The following is a 20,415-nucleotide window of genomic DNA, read 5'->3' as shown; positions in this document are numbered from 1 at the left end:
ATTGCTTGTGCTGATGGGGCTGCTGGAAGGAGTTGGCCTTTGGAGGGGCTGGGGCAACGTGGGGGGTGCTGCCAGCACCAATACAGTGTGTACAGCTGCCACAATGTGCAATTGTGATCTTTGTGTAAACGTGGTCGGTCTGGGGCCCGAGCGCTTATAAAAATAAAGCATTGGGAAGCACAAGAGAGGTGGGAACAAAAGGGGCTTTTTTGCCTGCTCTCTAATATGGTTTTGTTTATCGGAACGCGCCCTCTTTCCCTTACTGGAACCAGGGAGAGGTTCTCTGCCGTGCTTGGAGCTGATGGTATCACAGCCAGACGGTTTCATTAAATGCACAGACGCCGCTGGGCCCTGCCAGGGCAGAACGGGAAGGGCCTGGGGCCAGCCCTGCCAGGGCTGGTGCATGGAAGGGGAGCCCCATGCCAGAGAGGCTCCCATCAGATGGGGATGGAGAGACATGGTGGGCATGGCTCCCCTGCCCCTTCCCTTGCCAAGGGCCTCTCGTTGCTCTCTTCTACCCCCAGAATCAGGTTCAAAAAAATTTCCTGCAGGAAGTCCTCGAGGACTGACCCCATTGTGCTTTTGTACCTGAAGGCTTATGAGCTGGTCCCAGGGTGGTGGCTGCCTCCTGTTAGCCAAACCTAACATTGTTCAGTGGTGCCCGTAGCTTCTGCCTCCTAACTTAAATATCCATACCCTTCAAACTAGCCTCTTGGGCAACAGCCAGAATCTTGGACCCTGCTCTCCCCATTCCCTGTTGAAACCTTCCTATTGCCCACCCCAGCCTTCTCACATCTTTTATGGTCATACTGCCACCTCCTGCGCAGTGGCCCTGGCATGATATTTGGTCTCCTTATGGCGGGGGAGCCTGTCTTGCTTTCCTGCCCTTTGGGGGGAAACTCTGTCTCCCCATCTCAGCCCCAGTACTAAATTTCTAGTGCTGAGACCCTCTTAAGATCACACAGGGAGTTAGGAGCAGTGCCAGGGCCAGACTATGGGGCTCAGAGGATGCAAGGCACTGCAGGATATAGCAAGTGCCAAGGGTACAGGGCATTTAGGCTCAGCCTTCCCAGATATCTAGCATCCAGATGCCAGCCTCCTGCATCCCCAGACGTCCCTGTCCATTACCCTCTGTGATCTGGCACTTTGAGTCTTACAAAATAGCGGCAAATGACCCCGTGCCCAGTCTGACATTCTAATGAGAGAAATTGGAGGATGTCCCTCCTCCAAGCCCTTTGCTTCTGTCCCAGATTCTATGCACACAGTCCCATAGGACCTTCTGCATTGGTGTCCAAAGTGTGGCCCCAGAAGGCAGCCTGAGCACCACCTGGGAACTTGTTAGAAATGCAAATGCAAATGTAAAACAGAGTTCTCACACCCCACCCTGGACCTGATGGATGAGTCTCTGTGGGTAGAGCCCCACAGTCTGTGTAAGCCTTCCAGGAGATTCTGTTGCATGCTCACGTTTGAGATACTGCTCTAGAATCTTCTCTAGTGATACACACCAACTTCCATTTGGGACTGGGCAGAGGGAGTGACCAGTGGGTGGGTCCCATGTCAACATGGCAGCTGGGAAGGAGTTTGGGGCATGGGGAACCTAAAATCCCCGTAGCAACCTGTGGGAAAATCCCATCCCTGCAAGGACCTTAGGCTTCCTCTTACACTAGCTTTAGGGTCCATGTGCTTTTCTCTAGCAGCCTGGCCATCCAGACCACCACCATCTCTACCTGAACCCTTGCAGTAGCCTAATAACTAGTCTCCCTGCACCCACTTCTGCCCCCTCCAGTCTGTTCTCCATGTGGCAGCTAGGGTGAGCTAGCTGAAATGCAGACCTAGGCACCAGTCTGATGACTCTACTCTCTCTTCCTTAAGGAAGCTAGGTCCCTCCACTGCACCTTATTTCCATTCTTCAAATCACTTATCAGAATTGCAATTTCAGGTTTGCTTGTATGGATTATGATTTTGCTCCAATTGCTTTCTAGTTCCTAGTACCTAGCCCCTAGCCTGGCATGCAGAGACACTCAATAAATGTTTGTTGGATGAATGAATGAGTGAATGAATGAATGCACCGTGCAGGCACTCATTTCTTCCAGCTGGACCTTGACCCCAGCAGCCAGCCCAGGAAGGAGCCCAGAAGGGGAAGTCCTGTGGACCTTTGTGCCCATTCTCCTGACCTCGGCTCCATTACCCTCTGTGGCCCACCAGGTGGCCTCACTGAGGGCGGGGAGGGTCCCTGGGGAATTGGGCTCCAGCCTGAATGTTGGTTGTTCCAGAGTGGCAGCCATAGTTCTGCTCAGCATTGTGGCCCGTGTGACTCCTGAGCACATAGCTCCCATGGTCTCTGCTGTGCCCTGTCTCTCTTCTCTGTATCTGGCCTGCACAGACCCCTACGCAATCGTCTCCTTCCTGCATCAGAGCCAGAAGACAGTGGTGGCAAAGAATACCCTGAACCCCACCTGGGACCAGACACTCATCTTCTATGAGATTGAGATCTTTGGCGAGCCAGCCAGCATTGCTGAGCAGCCACCCAGCATCGTGGTGGAGCTGTATGACCATGACACCTACGTGAGTCTGCCTGCCTCCCTCCCTCCCTTGTCCCCTCACTGCCCCCCAGCCCCAGGGGCCCAGGGGGAAATGGTGCTGTGAGGGACTAGTCCCCAACCAGATGGGTACTCCCCAGTCTGGGACTGATGGCCTCTCACCTGACCTCACAGGCTACAGAGTGGTGAAAAGTATTTTAGAGTAATTAAAAACAGATTGCTAGCACATGTGCTGTGCCTGAAGCAGAGCGAGGGGACAGATCTGGAATGGGTGTTTGGCTGTGGGTCAGGAGCCTGGGTTTTTTGCTGCCTGTAACTTGCTCATAAGATCCCAGGCCAGACCCATCTTCCCATCTGAGAGAGCTGCACTGACTCTCAAAACATTTATCAAACACTTGTGTCCTGGGCTGAGTGGCTCCTCACTTGGGGTTCCCAGTCTAGTGGGGGTTGGGAGTCCCCCAGAGAGAGTGGAGAACCCTCCAGGGAGATGGTGATGGGAGGCGATGGAAATGCTCTGTGGTTGTGCTGTTCAAAATGGGAGCTGCCAGCATATTCGACTGAGCAGTTGGGGAACCAGTGTGATATTGGGGTGTGGGGGCAAGGCAGAGAGACAGTATGGGGGTGGGCGGAGGGCAGAGAAGGGAGGGGTCAGGCTAGGAAGGGGGTAAAAAGGAGTGTGAGACCAGGGGAGCAGGGGAGTGACAGGGACAGAGCAACATTTTAGGAAGAGGAGAGAAGAGAGGGACTGTTGGCCGATGGTGCATGTGGTGAAGAGGCCTAGCCTCTTTGGGTGTGGCAGTGGATAAAAGGGGGGTCAGAGTTTGGAAGATGCTTCCAGAAAGAGTTGCCATGACTGAATGTCAGGTGCTCTGGGAGAGTGTGGTGACCAGTGGATAGGGGAAGGTGATGCTGTTTAGGGCACCCTACCAGGTGGTGGGGACCAGCTAGCAGTGTGCAACACAGGCCTGGGCTGGGTCAAATGTGAGCAATTCCCTTGGAAGGAAAAGCTGGCTCCAATGAGCAACTTGAGGGAGAGTCTCTTTGGGGCCATTTGGGGAAGAGCACAGAACCTGGCACCTTTGGGGCAGGACCAGGAGGATGCTGGGCCAGGGAGCTAAGCAGGAGGAGCAGGTGCAAATGTTGCTGCAGGGAGGGCTGAGAGGCCAACAGGACACATTCCCTCTCTTCCAATAGCATCCCACCTCTCCTTTTAAGATGTGGCTCTGACCCTGTCTCTCCCCTGCAGGCCATGCCTAGGGGGATGCCAGGGAGAGAAGAGCCAGGACCCCTTATCGGTGGGTGGGCTTCAAGGTCCTGGGGGAGATCAGAGCTGTGCTCATTGTTAATGTAGTCGAACTAGTCTGTCCCTGGTGGCAAATACCCACTGTCCTGAGCTCCTGCTGTCCTGGCTGCCCAGGCTCTGCAAGGACTCCTCTCCCCACAAGCTCTCCACAACCCAGAAACTAAAGGGACCATGCCTGGCCCAGAGGAGCCTCCAGGACCCCTCCCAGTGCTGTGGCTGGTGTCCACCCGGAGTGGTCAGTGCTGGGCTGTCACCTGCTGATATGGGCAGTCAGGCAAGAGCTGCTGGCTGCTCCAGCACAGCTCATGGGGGTGTCCCCAAGAATGATGTGACTGCAGGTGGGGAGGCTTCCCAGTCCTGCTCCAGGTCTCTCCAGATGAGGGCCTTGGGCAAGGCACCAGGGCTTGTGAGGGCTGTGGCATTGTTGGGCTGAGACCTAGGCCCTGCCCGCTGCCCCTGCCCTCGGGAAAGCTAACCACAAGGCCAGGAAGGCCACAGAGGCCCAGGTCAGAGGGCTGAGCTTGGGCAAGGCTGTGAGTGAGGGCTGAGAAGGGTAGAGGGCAGTATGATGGGGGAAATGGCCCATGCAAAAGCCAGGGGACCCAGCAGGCTAGAGTAGAGGACTTGGGAGAATGAGGCAGGGTGGGAGAGGTGAGCAGGTTCCAGTGAGAGGGCCTTCCCTGTGGGGAGGATATTTGGACTCTATCCTCTAGGCAGTGGAGGACTCTATCCTCAGGAAGGTACCTGCACAAAGGAATGATAAGATGAAAGTATCATTTTAACAAGACTCATTTAATTTAATGAGACTCAATTTTTTAAAAAAATCACAGATGCCCCATCTGGAAAAGTGGGGAAATTTAGAGGTGAAATGCACAGAAGATGCAAAAGTCCTTGGAAATGTCAAATACCTGTACTGCTGAGGGCATTAGAGAAATGCTAGGAGATTATCATTCTGGTCCCTGGTGGGCTCAGAGCTGGAGTAAATTAAAGCAAGGTGAATGCTGGTTGGACATAGAGAGGGACTGTCAGCCATGATGAGAGCATACATCTAGCAGCAGCGGGAGGAGGCTACTCACTTGTCCTCACATCTTTCTAAGGGGGGCCAGCTCACTGTTTTTCACTGGGGCTTCCCTGACTCCTAAGGCCTTTTCAAGTTCAGGAGGCTGAACATAGGCCTGGCGATTGCTCTGAGACCACCCAGAGCCCTGGCCTGGGGACTGCTGACTCTTCTTTCTCCATGCCTGGTCCAGGGGGCAGATGAGTTTATGGGACGCTGCATCTGTGAGCCGAGTCTAGAACGGATGCCCCGGCTGGCCTGGTTCCCGCTGACCAGGGGCAGCCAGCCAGCGGGTGAGCTGCTGGCCTCTTTTGAGCTCATCCAGAGAGAGAAGGTGAGGCTGGTTCACGTTTGGATCCAGGAGGCTCGGGCAGGGAGTACCAGCTGGGGACAGTGGGGGACACAGACAGAGTATTCCCTGATGGAGGGGTGGAGCCTGCGATACATCCTTCTTCCCCTATCAGGGGCCCACGGACAGCACTGAACAGCCACCTCTGAAAGTCAGGCTTCCTGCAAGAATTGGTTTTGCCCATCTTTTCGGAACCCCAAATCAGGATGTGATATAACATCGGTGTAGAATTTTGGAATCAGGACAGTGCTGAAATGTCTGAGTTCTCTGGCCATTGGGTGTACTTTGCCATGAGCTCTATCCTGAAATGGTTTCTGGGTGGGGAGAGCCTTCCTTGTGATGGGGGGGCATCTCCTGGGACAGGTAAGGGAAGACCCTCTGTTCTCGTCCTGACTCTGCCATGACCTAGCTGCATGACCCTGGGCCAACCACCTGCTGTGAAATAGGGTTTGAGTAAAAGCCGTATCTTCAAATCTGCTCTTAGTGTGATATGAATCCCAAAATGTAAGCCAGATAGAAGTAGGCCTACTGCAGGTAAAGAGTATGGAGGGGGGACACAGCATATACAGGACATGGTGCCCCTGACCACCCCTAGGCACCCCTGAGGAGTCCCTAGGCATTCCGAGGAATAGGGTCTGCAAATCCCTGGACTGTCTGACTACTGACGTATTCCATGAGTGTCATTTTGTGTTTGGAGATGTGTTTGCTTGGCCAGAGCAGAAAGGAGGGTGATGGGGGCCTTGGATGGCAGTGCCTGACCCAAGCTCTCTTTTCCTTCACCACAGCCAGCCATTCACCATATTCCTGGATTTGAGGTAAGTCTTGCTTTTACCTTCTCTTCAGACTGATTGTCAGCCTCCCTGTGTTTGTGGCTCCCTTGGGGCTGTGAAGGGCAGTCAGGTGTTCGCAGCCCCTCTGCCCTACCTTCAAGCAGAGGAGGGCTTGGGTGGAGCCCTGGAAGCCTGAGAATCACAGACTCTCAGACTGAAGAGACCTTATGGTCTCTTGTAGCACATCCCCTCAGAACTGCCTTCACCACATGTATCCTCAGTCTGACCTCACCTGCAGTGGTCTGCAACCATAGGCCCTGCAGGATATCTATCCCCAAAATATGTTCAGGGATGTGAGAGATATACACAGTAGACTCCTTTGGGGGTAGATGCCCTGTTCCCAATGGGGTTTGGGCTTGTTTCACTCTTTCTATAGCAACAGGGACAATATTGGCTTATTGCCAATGGGTGTGGAAGCATTAGCCTACTCAGTAGGTCAATTACATCATCAAGTATATTAGGGTCAGGTGAGGATCCTGGCCACAGAAACTTCCATTTTCCCTACACTCCACCCCTCCCAGATTCTTGCCTCACAATCTATGTACCTTCAATCTTCCATGATGGTCCCTTGTGACAAAGCTCGAGTGGCAAAGCCCAGTGTCTCTCAGCCAGGCTGCAGATTAGCATTCTTTGGGCAGCCTTAAAAATCACAAATGCTCACCCCAGACCAAACAAAACAGTATCTATTAGGGTGTGGCTCATGTGTTGGTGTCTTTCAATGCTGCTCAGGGGATTTTATTATGCAGCCAGGGCTGAAAAACATTGACTTAGCCATAGTTCTCAGTGCAGCCTCACCCGGGATATTGTTAGAAGTGGGTCCCCCTTCAAACTCACTGAAGTAAATGGAAGGTGTGCAGCAGCCTGGGTATTAATGAGCCCTTCAGGGGGTTCTTGATACATGCTTGAGTTTCAGAAGCTCTAATTTAGACCATCTTCCCCAACTTGTTTCCACTGTGACATGGTTTTCTTCCTTCTGCTAGTGATGGGGACTTCATTCCCTTCTCTCTGCAACCCTTCCTTCTCCTAGGGGTCAGAGCAGAAAGTGCAGATCCTTTACAGGTACCCCAGCTAATCTGAATCAGGAAATACTATCTTGGCCAGGCTTAGCTGCAGCTTTGACAGTTGGCCATTTGGGCTCTGTTAGGATGTCTCTCCACTCATAAATCAACTCAGGCAGTTTGCAGACAGTTCTCACCATGCATGCTCTCCTTTGCCCCCTGCCCCCAGTTTCACCCTGGGCTTCTTCCTTACCCCTCTAGTTCTCACCCTTTCCCTCTCCTGCCTACTCGGAGCTCCTGCTTCTCAGGCCCACCAGACCCTGGGGATCCAGGTTGCTTCTCCTCACCTCTCCAAGTCCACATACTCCAGCAAAGCTCCAGGGTCCCAGGCCTGTCTATCATTTTCTGTTCTCCTGTCACTTCCAGAGATACTTGGGCTCTTGGTTTATGCTTCAGCCTCTCCTACTGGTCCCTCGGCATCAATGTCCATTATACCTTCTTTCTCAAGGACTACGTGGAGGACATGGCTGGAAGTATAACACCCCTCACCCTGGGTAGGAGGTGGTTTCTATTAGCTCTCCTTAGGGTGCCATCTGTGTGCTGATCTCTGCCCTAGCCTAGTGTTCCTTGTCACTAATGGTAAATTTTTACCCTCTCATTTCTCTTCCCTTCACCATTTCCTGGATGTGGAACACTCCATGGTGTGGCCCAGGTGCAGGATACATCAGGGATACTGGAAGAGGTGAGCTGAACCCTCACAGCTATGGCCCATGGATGGGGGCATGTGGGCAGAGACAGAGGGAAAGTAAGGGCCAGCCTTTAGGCATGTGCCCTGGAACCTTCTGGGTTACTGATACCCCAAGGGGCGTTTGCCACGTAGAGACCAGTTTGGATCTCATTGCCCACAATCTGTGTGGACCCAGGGCTGCTTGGGGTGTGTCCTGGTGTGATTCTGGCCTCAGAAGGCTTGTTGCCCTGTTGAAGGCCAGATTCATCCAGACCTCATGGACAGAAATACAGTCTCATCTGGTTCAATGCCAGATGGCATGTTTTTAAGAATAACATGTTTATAAGGAGCCACAGTAGTCAAGGAAGCCTTTCTGGTGGAGGTAGCATCAACCAGACATTGCTGTGGGAAGAAAGTGGGGAACATGTCTTTGGCCCAAGGGGCCAAGCTCCAGTTTAGGGTCTTGCTGGTTTAGGGGCTGGGGTGAGCTGTGGATTCCTAGGTTCTAGAAGAAGTTTGGGTTTGCTTCTTGATGAAGTAAGGCTACATCCTTGCCATGAGGGATATGGAACACGTTCCTTTATGGCCTCCTGCACATCGGTGAGTGGGTCCTTGTGAGTGAGTGGGGCAGAGGCCTGGGCAGAGACAGGGAGGAGAGCCCTGGTGAGATGGGGGAGTTGGGAAAAGGGCAACCACTTCCTTCCATCAGGGAATCCCCAGGCTGGGAGTGGACACTGTTTGACATTTTCAGTGTAATTTGTACTTGAAGAGCAGGGTCAGGATGTGGGATCCGCGGGCCCCGCGCCCCTTACCTCACTTCCTTTTGCTCCCAGACTGAGGTGGGGTCCGCCAAGTGAGCTGGCTGTAATTGCGCCTGACAGGCAGCCTCCTGCTTCTGGCTGTAGTTGCGAAAGACTGCCGATTTGGAAAGGGAAGTGGAGTCCTGTCCAGGGAAGCGGCACGGAGCCCTCTCCCTTGATTGAGAGCACTTTGTGGCCAAAACCCACAGCCTGTTCTGAAGAAGGCCCAGCTCAGGATGAGTTATTAAAAAAAAGCTGAAGTCCTTAATAACTGGATTTGTAATATGTAACAGTGAAGGCTCAGATTCCGAGAGCAGGGATCTCACTGTGGTCTTGTCAGGAAGCAGATCAAAATTTGCAGCTTTTGGACCAGACCCCTAAGAGGGCCAAGTGTCCTGCTGCAGGGCCGGCCAGGCCACAGGCTGAGGCAGGGTGGGGGCCAGCAGGGCCAGAGAAGAGCAAGTCTTGGGACTTTGCTAGGCACGGAGCTGCACAGAGCCAGCATGTTCAAAGGGTCTGAGGCTCAGCAAGATCAACAGAGTATCAGCTGGTCCAGGAACAACCCCAGAAGATGATCTTGTGACCCCACTCTCATCCCCAGGGCTCCTTCCCCAACCCTGCAGCCCATAACTCAGCCACTTCCCTCGTACTTGAAGGCTAAGCCTCATGCCAAGGGCCTGGATTCTGTTTGGCTTTAAGAACCCCCAGGGATAGGGTGGACGCAGGTTAGTCCTGCTGCTGCTTCAGGTCCTGCAGGAAGTTGGACGCCTCAGCAGGATTTCTCTGTCTTTGCGGTGGCCAAGCTTCTGCCTTATATCCCCCATTCAGCACCCTCCAGGCTCCCAGCCTGATCCCTATGAAGAAGGCTCCAGCTTTCGCAGAGGGCTGTGAGAAGCTACACTGGGAGCTTAGATTCTGGGCCACTGGCCCCAGGAGCCCTTGAATGCCTGGGAGCAGAGAGGGCAGAGGGATGCGTTAGGAAGCTGTCGGGCTGCAGGGGGTGTGGGTTGGGGAGCGAGGGGCAGGAAGAGAGCCCAGTGAGGAGGCTTTTGTGACTGAAGGATGGTTTAAGGATGGCCTCTGTAGTGGGGAGTGCCTTCCAGCCAGTGCGGCCCATGCCTGTGTGGGAGACAGAGATGAGATGAACCGCCATCTGTCCATGCGGAGGGCTCCCAGAGCAGATGGAGCACAGTGGGGATGGCTTCCTGGAAGAGGTGACACTGAGCTGGCTTCTGAAGCAGAGATTGGCAGAAGGGGTGAGGGAGGGGGTCCAGGTGGCAGTGTCCTGGGCTTGGGGTGTACCACTCAGGGCTAGTTTGTTGGGCAGGATTTCCCTTCCCCTAGGCTTATGCCCAGCTGGAGAACCCCTGGCTTGGGGGAGGGGGACCGGGGTCGCTTGCAATGGGTCTTGGAAGCTTTAATGACTGATGTTTGGGAGACCTGGGTCCTCTCAGAGGGCTTGGTGGAGGGACCTTCCTTCCCCAGCTTCCCAGCCTGTCTTTATGTCCTGCTGTGTCCCTGCAGTTTCCCATCCTGAGCCTTCTCGCCTTCCCCTCTTCCTGCTTTCCCTTCCTGTTTCCCGCTTCCTCTGTTGGCTCCATGGCCTGGGCTCCCTCTCTCCCTCCTTCTCCCCACCTCTTCCGAGCCCTCTGTCTCGTTTCTTTTCCTTTTTGTCTGGAGAACAAAGGCGGTCTGTGCTGCCAAGGGGAATGAGTTCAAAGAAACTCCAATTTTAGATTTCCTGAGAGCTGGAGAGTGCACATGCACGTGTGAGGGTGTGCACTCGCAAGAACACACGCGTGCACACGTGGCAGCAGAGGACATGGCGGTGTCCTTCATAACCAGGGGCCCTGGCATGTGGAGCATGTGCAGAGGGAGACTCTACCTGGGGACCCTTCAGGCTGGCGGTCCTGACCACTGAAGGGGGCGTGCCTCGGAATAGTACCCTTCTCTGCCTCTTCTGTCCTGCTCCCAGGCAGGCAATGCCCTGGTAGAAGGTCCGGCCTTCTCCATGGCTGTTTTTGCTACAGGCTCAGGGGGCCAACCAGATGTCACTCCATTGCCTTCCAAATCCAAGTGACAGGGTTTGGCTTTTAGTTTGGGGTGTACATAGGATACTTTCCTGTACCCCCAAATCCACTAGAAGGAAAAATTTGGTGTTGTGCAATCAGGAAAATAAACTCAGTGGTCCCCCATCCCCCATTCCCTCCCCCAAGGCCTTAATTTAAAACACTGTTTTTCCTGGGAAGTGTAATTAGAGCAACATGTCGTTCCTAACGAGCTGGGTGGGGCAGGCAGACGATGGAGCCCTTCCAACCCGCCTGGCTGCCTGACCTGGAGCTCCCTGAGGAACCAGGATCTGACTGTCCAGAGGGTCCCCTGACTGTACCCCACTGGGTTAGGTGGGGACTACTGGTGGCAGGCCTAACCTCCCCCTGCTGTGGGGATTATTCCCCCCACTTCAATCATGCATTCTTAATCCTTTATTTCTTGGACAGGGGACTGACCTGTGGTCCCTGTGTACAGAATTGCTGGTTTAACCTGGACATTGACGAATGGACACATAGAAATGGCACAGAGTGATGTGTCTTTCCATGAGAGGGGCCATGGGGGTGCTTGACTTAAGCTCAGGACCCCGGGCAAGATTTAAAGGCAGACCTAGAGTCTAACTAGGAGGTAGGTGGATATAGTGCACAGAAGAGTGCTCAGAAAGGGGAACTGGCGAGCTCCATGCCTCAAAGGCAAGGAGGGTGTGGGGTCTCCAACCTGTGTGGGTAGAAGGCCCGGCGTTGAACATGTCCAGAGCTGGGTGTGGTGGCTCATCAATATCAATATCTGGGGTCCAGGAAGGGAAAGTTCCCTGGTGATTCATGAGACCAGAGGAGTCAGAAGGAGTTAGAAGATAAGGAGTCTTGGAGGCCACCTCAAGGAGTATAGATCTCATCCTGCATGGGTGGAGAAACTTTGAAGGGTTTTTAAAGAGTGACATTCTTAGAAAGCTCCTCCCGGCTGCAGAGTACAGCCTGCATTGGTTGTTGGGAGGAGATGTACAAAGCCAGGTGCAAGGAGACCACTTAGGAGTGCTGGTAAATCCAGCAAGTGAGGGCGCTGGCCCCCACCAAGGAAACAAGACAGGTGGAAGGTCATGTGAGAGATTTAGGAGACAGAGTCGCCAACACTGGGTGATCGCTCAGCCATGGTGAGGCGGGAAGGAGCCCTGCGGGCTCTGGGGCTTTTTGGCTTGGCCATCAAGGTGGATGGTGAGGCCAGTTTCTGAGATGACATTTAAAGAGAGATGAGGGAAGAAGTTAAAGAATCTGGTTTCCGACAAGCTCAGTGCGAGAAGCCAGTATGACACATGGATTAAACATTAAGAGGTTGGGAATGTGGCTATGGGACTCAGTAGTGATGTTTGGGAGCAGAAAGCCTAGGAGAGGGCTGGGCAGCAAGCAGAGGAGAGAGAAGGTGGAGAGGCTAGCCATGTGGAGCCAGAGAGGTGGTCTGAGGAAGGAGACCGAGGTCAGCCGGCTGGATGCTGCCGAGGGAGTGAGGGAGATGGCAGCCCACGAGCCACCTTTGGGTTGAGCTACAAGCAGGTTGTTGATGACTCTGGACAGGGAAGTTTCTGGGATGTGGCTCAGGGGGCAGAGCTGAGGGTGCTGGGCAGAAGGGCGCTTGGAAGGGAGGGGAGGCAGTGGATGGAGGCAGTCCTTTTCAGGAGAGACAGGAGAGGGAGGAGAGCCTCTGCAGGACGCAGCAGGTTGGTGATGGAGCTGAGAGACTGTGTTTGCGTGGGAAAGGAAGACCCACCAGAGAGTGTGAAGAATTGAGAAGGACTAAATAAGACTGGGCTTGTGAACAAGAGAGACTAGGTACAGATGTGCAGCCATAATGCCACAGTGACTGACGGCAGTGCAGTGCGCACAACCGGGAGGGGCTGGAGGACTGGGGTGGCAGCTTGTGGCCAGGCAGGCAGGGCCCTACAGAGGCAGAGAACCTGGGGAGTGGTAACAAATGGTAGAGAGCCAGGATGTCCTGGGGTCCCTGGGGACAGCGAGGTGGACAGTGGTGGCTTTGGGATGAGAATGGTCCCGAGAAAGCTGCCTGCAGCCAGACCTCTAACCACTGTCTCTGCTTGTCTCTCCCTCCTGCCTCGGCTGGGCCTGGCACTCTGCAGCTGTGTGCACCTGCCTTCTTCCTCCAGGGCCTCCTCCAAATGGTACTGGAGCCTGTCCTCCTCAAGGTTCTTGTTCCCTGTTCTCCTCTGGAAACAGGTTCCCAAAAATTAGGAACCTCAGCATACAGAGATGTCATCACCACGGAGCTCAAGGGAGCCTGGAAGGGAAGACAGAGCATGGAAATGAGGAATAAACAGGGATCACAGGGTTGCTGCTCAGAGTTTGGGGCCTGGAGAGGAATGTTCTGGCGAGGAATATATTAATGAGTTTTCCTGGGTGATTTCTCATGCAACCATGTGAGAAAGGCTTGGTCTTTCTGCCTCCCCACCCGGGGAGCTTGGGGCTGTTCCTTCCCTGAGCCCTTCTTTTTCTCTTTTTCTACCTTGGGTTTTTGACCCTCGGCCCACAGTGGGCTGGCCTCAGTCTCAGGCACAGCACAGGCCCTGCCACCACCCTCCAGAGCACCACCCATGTGGCCTGAGCTGTGCACAGCACCCCCTGGAGTTGTGCCCCCTGGCAGCTCTGCACACCACCCTCCTCCTGATGGGATTTGTCATTCAGCCAGTCTAAAGATGGTGGTGCTTCCTACATCATGTCACCTGCTTTGTGGATCCAGCAGAAGATGACGAATTCCTTCACTTTGTGCCCTGGTGATGTAGGGGGAATTATTAAGACAGTGTTGTTCTGAGAGATGCTCCTGAGGGCTCAGTTTTCCTCAAGTCACCCTGGGAGGCCAACAGTAACACTGATGGTATAGATAGTGGCACTGCCAACAACAGATGGATCCTTGTGGTCACTACTGTTCTTAAGCACCGATTAGGTGCCAGGTATTCTTTATATTTGTTGTCTCATTGAATTCTCAGTGCAGCTTCGTAAGGCTATTGTTATCCTGGATCTCCATATGAGGGTACTGAGTCACAGAGGCCAAGTAATTTGCCCAAGGTCAAACTGCTTGGAAGCAGCAGAGCTGGAACTAGACTAGCACTGAGGTCTGCCTGATTCTGGAAATGACCGTCTCATCGCTACAGGTCAGCGAAGTGTAGTGTTGTCAGTACGTCGTTGGGCAGGAGTGACAGCTGGGGTTGGTTGTGAAGTGATTCATGGAGACAGGAGGAAGCTGTTATACTTCAGTGCCCCAGCTGCTCCCACCGTCTTTGTCAGAGCACCTGTAGGTGGATGCACCATCCTTTGGGGAGGAGCCCAGAACAAGTCACTTGGGGAATGAATCCATGACTCCATTGTTCATTAAATGAGATTATATAGGGATGCTCTGTAAGTATCCAGCACAGCCCTTTTAATGATGGTTAACAGTTCCTGAGTGTCAGAATCTATGTGTGTGGACGTGCAGGTTGTGCACTGCACAAGGGCACTGTGTCTAAGGGGATACAATGTCCCATACAGACATCATATATTTGTATTTATTATAACAATTTTCCAGTAGGTGGCAGTAAAGTGTCCTGTTCTAATAAACCAGTAAAACATGGTTTTCTGATGTGGAAGTAAAGAGTCTTAAGAAAGGGACATCTTTCTCTAACTGTCACAAAGGTGCCACATTGGCTAGTAGTCCTTTTGAGAGTTTATATGAACCAAGCATTCTTCTAAGTGTTGTATTAGCTTCTTCGAGCCTCACACTAACCTTTAAGGGTTGATCATTTTTAATAACCATAATTGAGCCGTAAGGAGGTGAAATAACTTATTTAACTCAGTAACGGGTGGATCAGAGCCTGTGTTTCTCAGCACTGTGAGCATCGGTAGTTGCCTCATCCCCTGCAGTGTCCACCTCCCTTGCCCCATCTGCTTCCCTGTGTATTTCTCTGTAGTCCCTGGGGATTCCTGCCCAAGTCTTTTTGGCAGATCCTGAGCAGGCAGAACTGACACAGGACACTCCTCCCTGGCCTGTGGTGGTAAAGGAGCCTCCCTGGCAACACCCTTTGGTGCCTGGGATGATGGACATTTACGCCTCCTCTCTCATTTGCCCATACTCTCTCTGGCCCACAGTACAAGTGTTCTGTTCTCCTGGGGGCAGGTGTGAGAGGTGGGGGTTTGAGGCTAGTGGGTGTGTGGGGGATGGAGAGGGGGCACTGCCAGGGGATGGTAATTCGGGAGGCTCTGATCCAGGAGGCAGGAGAACCAGGCTAGTGGGAGGGTGCACGGTCCCCTCCGTGACCAAGAGAGGCTGAAGCAGCCACCCCAGAATAAAGTGGGCAGTGTGTGTGTTTTAGGGGTGGGGAGACCCTGAGCAGCTCAGAGCCTGCGTTATGGAGGAGGACAACCTGGGGTTCATATGAAACAGGGTGACCCGAACCCTGGTCCAAGGGGTTCAAATTGTGACTGCGTAGCCCCAACCGACCCAGTTCTTCACCCCTCTTGTTTCTGCCTGCCCATCTGCCCATCTGCTTCTCTGTGTGTCCCTCCGTGCATGTCCTTTTGGTCCCATCTTTCCTTTTCCATTTTTTGCCTCTCTGCCTTGGCCTTCCTGCCACCGCTGTCCCCATTGTGCCTGCCATGCCCTGCAGTCAGAGGACACAGACCTGCCCTACCCACCACCGCAGAGGGAGGCCAACATCTACATGGTTCCCCGCAACATCCAGCCAGTTCTCCAGCGTACCGCCATCGAGGTGAGCCGGCCTGGGGCAGGGTAGGCAGGTATTTGGGGCAGCCGCACTTCCCCTTCTTAGCTCCAGCTTTTCTCAGGGTCTGGGGCCTTTCTAGCTTCTTGTGTCACTCTGTGTCCCCAGATTCTGGCATGGGGACTGCGGAACATGAAGAGTTACCAGCTGGCTAGTGTCTCCTCCCCAAGCCTTGTGGTGGAGTGCGGGGGCCAGACGGTGCAGTCCTGTGTCATCAGGAACCTGCGGAAGAACCCCAACTTCGATGTCTGCACCCTCTTCATGGAAGTGGTGAGCCCGGCATCTCTGCTGTCCCCTCCTCAGTCATGGGGCCTAGTATTTCCTCAGGATGCCACGCAGCCTGGGCATTTGCTCTGCCTCCTTGAGGGATCCTGGCTAGGTCACAGTATCTCTCTCACCTCTCACCTTAAAAATGGGGAGGAAATGCTCATTTTCCTCACTGGAATAGCTGAAGCCTGTGAGCAGCATAGAAAAAAAATGGGGCCAGCCTGCTCCCTCCTACGCAGATCCTGCACCCACAGAAGTCCCAAGGGCCCATCTGTGGCTATCTTCCTTTCAGGGAAGGTCTGTTCTCTGCAGCTCCCCTAAGGGGCACACCGGGGCTCTGACCTTCTGCAAGTCCTCCAAACCTTCCCTGCCCCGGGCCTCCCCCCATCCCGGCCCTCTCCAGCGCCCTGAGCCTAGTGGCCTGAGTAAGGCACGTCTGAGGAAAGGAAAACGGTTTGCAGGATGAAAGCACTGTAGGAATTCCAGGCCTCGTGGCTGTCAACAGGAGCCTCCTCTTGGCTGGGCCAAAGCCACCACCGAAGGAGAGCATATAAATTATTTCAAGTAGCGTTCAAAATGCTTTTGGGGCTGGGGCTGGGGCTGGGGGAGAAGAATCTGGGTCTGTAAGCCAACTCTTGAGTATCCACTTAGGGGGGACTGTCTGCAAGAAACGTTGAGTCCTCGGCCAACTTCTTCCTTCTTCCCCTTCCTGGCCAGTGAGGGTTCAGGAAGAGAAGACTTGTTTTAGCTTCAGGCTGTTCAGGGTGTTTGAAAGGTAAAACCATGGGGGAGAGTCAGTGTCTGAAGGCAGACAGAAGAGGTGTGTGGCTTCTGCTTCCCTGGCCAGCTCCTGGGCTCAGCCAACCACCGTTTGGATTTATGGCTGTTGGGGTTATGTGTGGGGTTCTCATCATTCCATGCTCCCTGGACTTGTCCTGTGAAGAAGTGTACCCCCTTCTCCCCTGAGACCTCCCAGAGATGGGTTCAGGCCACTGCCAAGAGCTTCCTTCTCCCTCTGCCCAGATGCTGCCCAGGGAGGAACTCTACTGTCCCCCCATCGTGGTCAAGGTCATTGATAACCGCCAGTTTGGCCGCAGGCCTGTGGTGGGCCAGTGTACCATCCGCTCCCTGGAGAGCTTCCTGTGTGACCCCTACTCAGAGGAGAGTCCGTCCCCGCAGGGCGGCCCAGGTAGGGGAGGGGCAGTTGATGGGGGGTATCAGGGCAGACACTACCTCCCAGGAGAGGCGTCCTGAAGCCCTCCTCTTACCAGGACCTGGATGAGCAGTGGTTTCTGCTTGGCGGCCCAGAAGGCTGGGGGCTTGTCTTCCTCAGTGCATTGTTGCCTTACTCTAAGCTGGGCATGCCAGGAGCACATGGCACTGCCAGTGGAGCTGAGAGGCGAGGGCTGCAGTGGGCAGTGGCGGGGGGCCGTGAGGGAGGGAGGGAGGCAGGGATTCAATGGGACGAGGGGGAGAGGGACTTGGAGAGACAGGGAGTGTGAAGGAAGATGGGAGACAGACAGGAGGGCAAGGACTGGGTGGGAGGAAGAGGAAGACCGAGATTGAGAGGGGTGAGGAGACCGAGGGCCTTTTGTCTCATGGTTCCCTCCCTGAGCCTTGTGGCTGAGGGGGGCGAGCGCCCTGAGGGAGCCCCGCTCAGGCCTGGACTCCCCTCTCCCCTCCAGATGATGTGAGCTTACTCAGTCCTGGGGAGGACGTGCTCGTCGACATTGACGACAAGGAGCCCCTCATCCCCATCCAGGTAGGATGGGCACTGGGTCCTGCCAAGAGGGACCGTGCCTTTACTGTCCCTCGCCTACCCCGACCCTCCCACTCCTCGTCCCCTCCTCCGAACACATCTCCCTCTGCACCCTGGTGGCTGCGCACTGTACAGAGGGGCCCAGGAGGGAGTTTTCAGTCTGGTCGGAAGCAGGGTGGAGGGGCGTTCCAGTGAGGCTCTGTAATCTTCTGGGTAAGACTCAATCATTTTTCCCAAAGTGTGTGGAATAGTAGCTCCTCTACCTTGAGGGCTATTTTGAGGGCTCTCCCTGGCGATCACCTGGGAAATCAGGGTGCATGGAGAAAAGGGGAGAGAAGGAAGACGGGAGGGGGTGACTGGGCAGGTTCAGGGGTGCTCCAGCCCCATCGCCTTACTGACCCCAGCCAGGACCATCTCTGGAGTCGAGTCTTCTATGGGCTTTTGCTTGGTGGCATGTTGGAGGCCCCTCAAAAGGAGGGGTGTGTCCAAGCCTGTAGTGCCTCTTTCCCTTGCCCCCCACCTCCAGGGAAAGGAAGGGCAGGGGCAAGAGAGGGGCCTTATTCCAAGGGTATCCAACCCTGTGGGCAGCTAAGAGGCATCTCTTTGCTATGTGCTCAGCAACCTAGGGTCAGCTGGTGACCCAGATGCCATGCCAAATGGCATGGCAGGAGGTGTGAGGCATTTCTCATTGAGGTAGGGTACCCTCCCCACCTTGGGCCCTAGGGTGGTTCTGGGTGTTGTAGGGCTGAGATCACCCAGTCCTTCCCACAGTGGGGATGGAAAAGGGCCTCACTGTGAGGCCTCACCAGCTTTGAACTTGTGCCTGTTCCGGGTTGTCACCATCCTCTCAGCTTTGCATGACGCTGGTCACACCCCTGGCACCTGGGGCTTCCAGTGCTTCTGGGCTGCCTGGAGGCAGAGCCTCCCAGCCTGTGTAAACAATACTTATGTCCTCAGGCCCACAGCCTGTTTATTCACCCAGGGATAGTGTGGCACTTCAGGAAGTTTCTGTTTTCTTTAAACCATCAACTATCTTTAAACCATCAACTACATACTGGCCTTGAGAGCAAGAAAACAAACTGGGGTGCTGGGTTGGGCTCAGGATGCTAAAAGCTGCCCCTGGACATGTGTTTATGGGGGCTTCCCTGTGACATTTACAGCTGATTTCTGCCGCTTTCTCACTCGCTCATGTCATTCCTCTTTCTGCCACTTGAAGGGAACCTCTCTGGTGCCCAGCCCTGGACCTCGCTGCTGCTGAGACAAGGGGTTTTGCTCTGCAGCCTCACTAATGCTGAGAGTCCTCAGAAGTCCCCAGCTCTCTACTTCTGCCACCTTGTGGCTCTGCCCCACCATCCTTTCTGCTGGGGACACCTTCTGGCTTACTCCCGGTCATTCTTTAGGTTCCACTTAGGTGTGGCCACCACCTTTCAGGATTCTTCCCTGGCTCCGCCTCTGCTCCAGCAAGTCCTATCTATCTTAGTCACTGTATTTGCCATCGGTCCTGTTCATCTCTGTCAATGTCAGCAGCTTCCCCAGACAGGGCTTAGGGCAGTGACTGGGGTGTCTCTGTATCCTCAATGCCCAGCACAGGGCTTGTTAAAGGAGGCATTGAATGAGCCTGCCTGGATGATGGGTGGGTGGGTGGATGCATGGATGACCTGTCTACTCTCAGTATGGGTCTAAGGAAGAGCTTCTCTTGACCAGTGAAGCCCGAATGGAAATTTCAGATGGCCCCCTACACAGGGTTCAGCTACACTCAGTACTCGTGCCTTCTGGCCTGGGTAGGTGTGGGAGCTGAATCGGGCAGATAATTAGCCCTGCACCCCAGGCTGCCCAATCCTGGCTCCTGTTTTCCACCCCTTCACTGGGCCATCTGAGTCTATGCAGGAAAGTGCAGGGCTTGCCCGGCAGGATTTCCATTCTGTGTGTGCTGTCCTCAAAATGTCTACAGACTCAGATGGAGAGGGACTATTTTGGATCCTGCTGGCTAGGAGCACAGCCAGAGGCAGACGATGAGGAGGCCCAGTCTGGACATCCTCCTGGTGTTGACACGAGTGAACCCGGGCTGGGGTCTGAGCCAGAGCAGGGTCTGTGCTCTTCATGGGAGCACGTGGCCACTCTGGCTAGAGCTGCTGGCCAGGCAGAGGATGGGGAGCTGGGATCTGGGCTCCTGGAGGCATGCCCACATGGGGAGAGGCTGGGCTTCCAAGGACTCAGAGGTGGGCAAGGAGAAGAAGGAAGTGAAATCTGCTTAATCTGATGAAGGAGGCTTGGACCCTGCCCCCTGTCCAGCTCCCTGTCTGATGGAGGAGACATAGCCCTGTTCTCAAGGAGTCCCAAGGGGCCAACACGGAGACCAGTCCTGGCCTTTAGGAAGCCCTGGCCTAATGGGGTCTGATGGGGGTTTTGGGGAAAACTGATTTTGTAATGTGTTTTTCTCTGTGATCTCCTGATCTGATCTGGCTGGTCCAGGGAATCTGTCACTCACTCTGCCTCTCCTGGCACGTGGAAGGATGGGGCATCCTAGGCAAATCCAGGAGACAGTGGATTCCAGTCCCAAACAGCTTGTCAGATAACTCTAGCAGGGCTCCATTCCCTGTCCACTCCCCCAGGGCACATAGGAGGGACTGTCCTGGCCTTGGGGGCTGGGGGGATAAGAGGTCTGGCAGAATTTGGATGTCTCTCGGCTCCTGTTTATCCCACCTGCAGTTCTCGGCATCCTGTTTCATTCTCACAGCCCCCACTGCTGTGTTCACCAGGTCCTGGCTGTGGGTCCAGCTGTGGACTCCTCCCCACAGGCAAACATGCTGTTGCCGGGTCCAGCTTCTGTCTTGGTGTCTCCCGTCTCCTTCCTCGGTTGCACCTTCTCTCTGCTGATGAGCCTTCTCACCATCATTTGCCCAGTTCCTGGGACAGGCCTGCTGCACATGATAATGTCACCTCAGTTTCTCTCCTGATACACAGGTCATTGGACTGA

The 20,415-nt window shown here is 54.4% G+C and overlaps 1 protein-coding gene across 22 annotated transcripts in view; it reads left to right on the top strand.

Annotated features, from left to right (window-relative positions):
• DYSF (dysferlin) overlaps positions 1-20,415 on the top strand; it is a 220,531-nt gene that overhangs the window by 134,254 nt on the left and 65,862 nt on the right. For 15 of the 22 annotated variants that reach the window (XM_017668654.3, XM_017668664.3, XM_017668659.3 and 12 more), the window contains 8 exons: positions 2,384-2,565; positions 5,094-5,234; positions 6,035-6,064; positions 7,790-7,819; positions 15,299-15,400; positions 15,521-15,682; positions 16,703-16,868; positions 17,365-17,441. In XM_017668654.3, the coding sequence (XP_017524143.3) occupies positions 2,384-2,565; positions 5,094-5,234; positions 6,035-6,064; positions 7,790-7,819; positions 15,299-15,400; positions 15,521-15,682; positions 16,703-16,868; positions 17,365-17,441 (890 nt within the window). Of the gene's footprint in view, positions 1-2,383; positions 2,566-5,093; positions 5,235-6,034; positions 6,065-7,789; positions 7,820-12,781; positions 12,824-15,298; positions 15,401-15,520; positions 15,683-16,702; positions 16,869-17,364; positions 17,442-20,415 lie in introns of all 22 variants that reach the window. The other 7 variants (XM_073211609.1, XM_073211629.1, XM_073211603.1 and 4 more) reach the window with 1 other exon arrangement.

This window comes from Manis javanica, chromosome 1, assembly GCF_040802235.1.
Source record: "Manis javanica isolate MJ-LG chromosome 1, MJ_LKY, whole genome shotgun sequence".
Lineage (NCBI taxonomy): Eukaryota > Metazoa > Chordata > Mammalia > Pholidota > Manidae > Manis > Manis javanica.
Note: the sequence above shows the minus strand (reverse complement) of the source record. Positions and strands in the feature narration are given on the sequence as shown.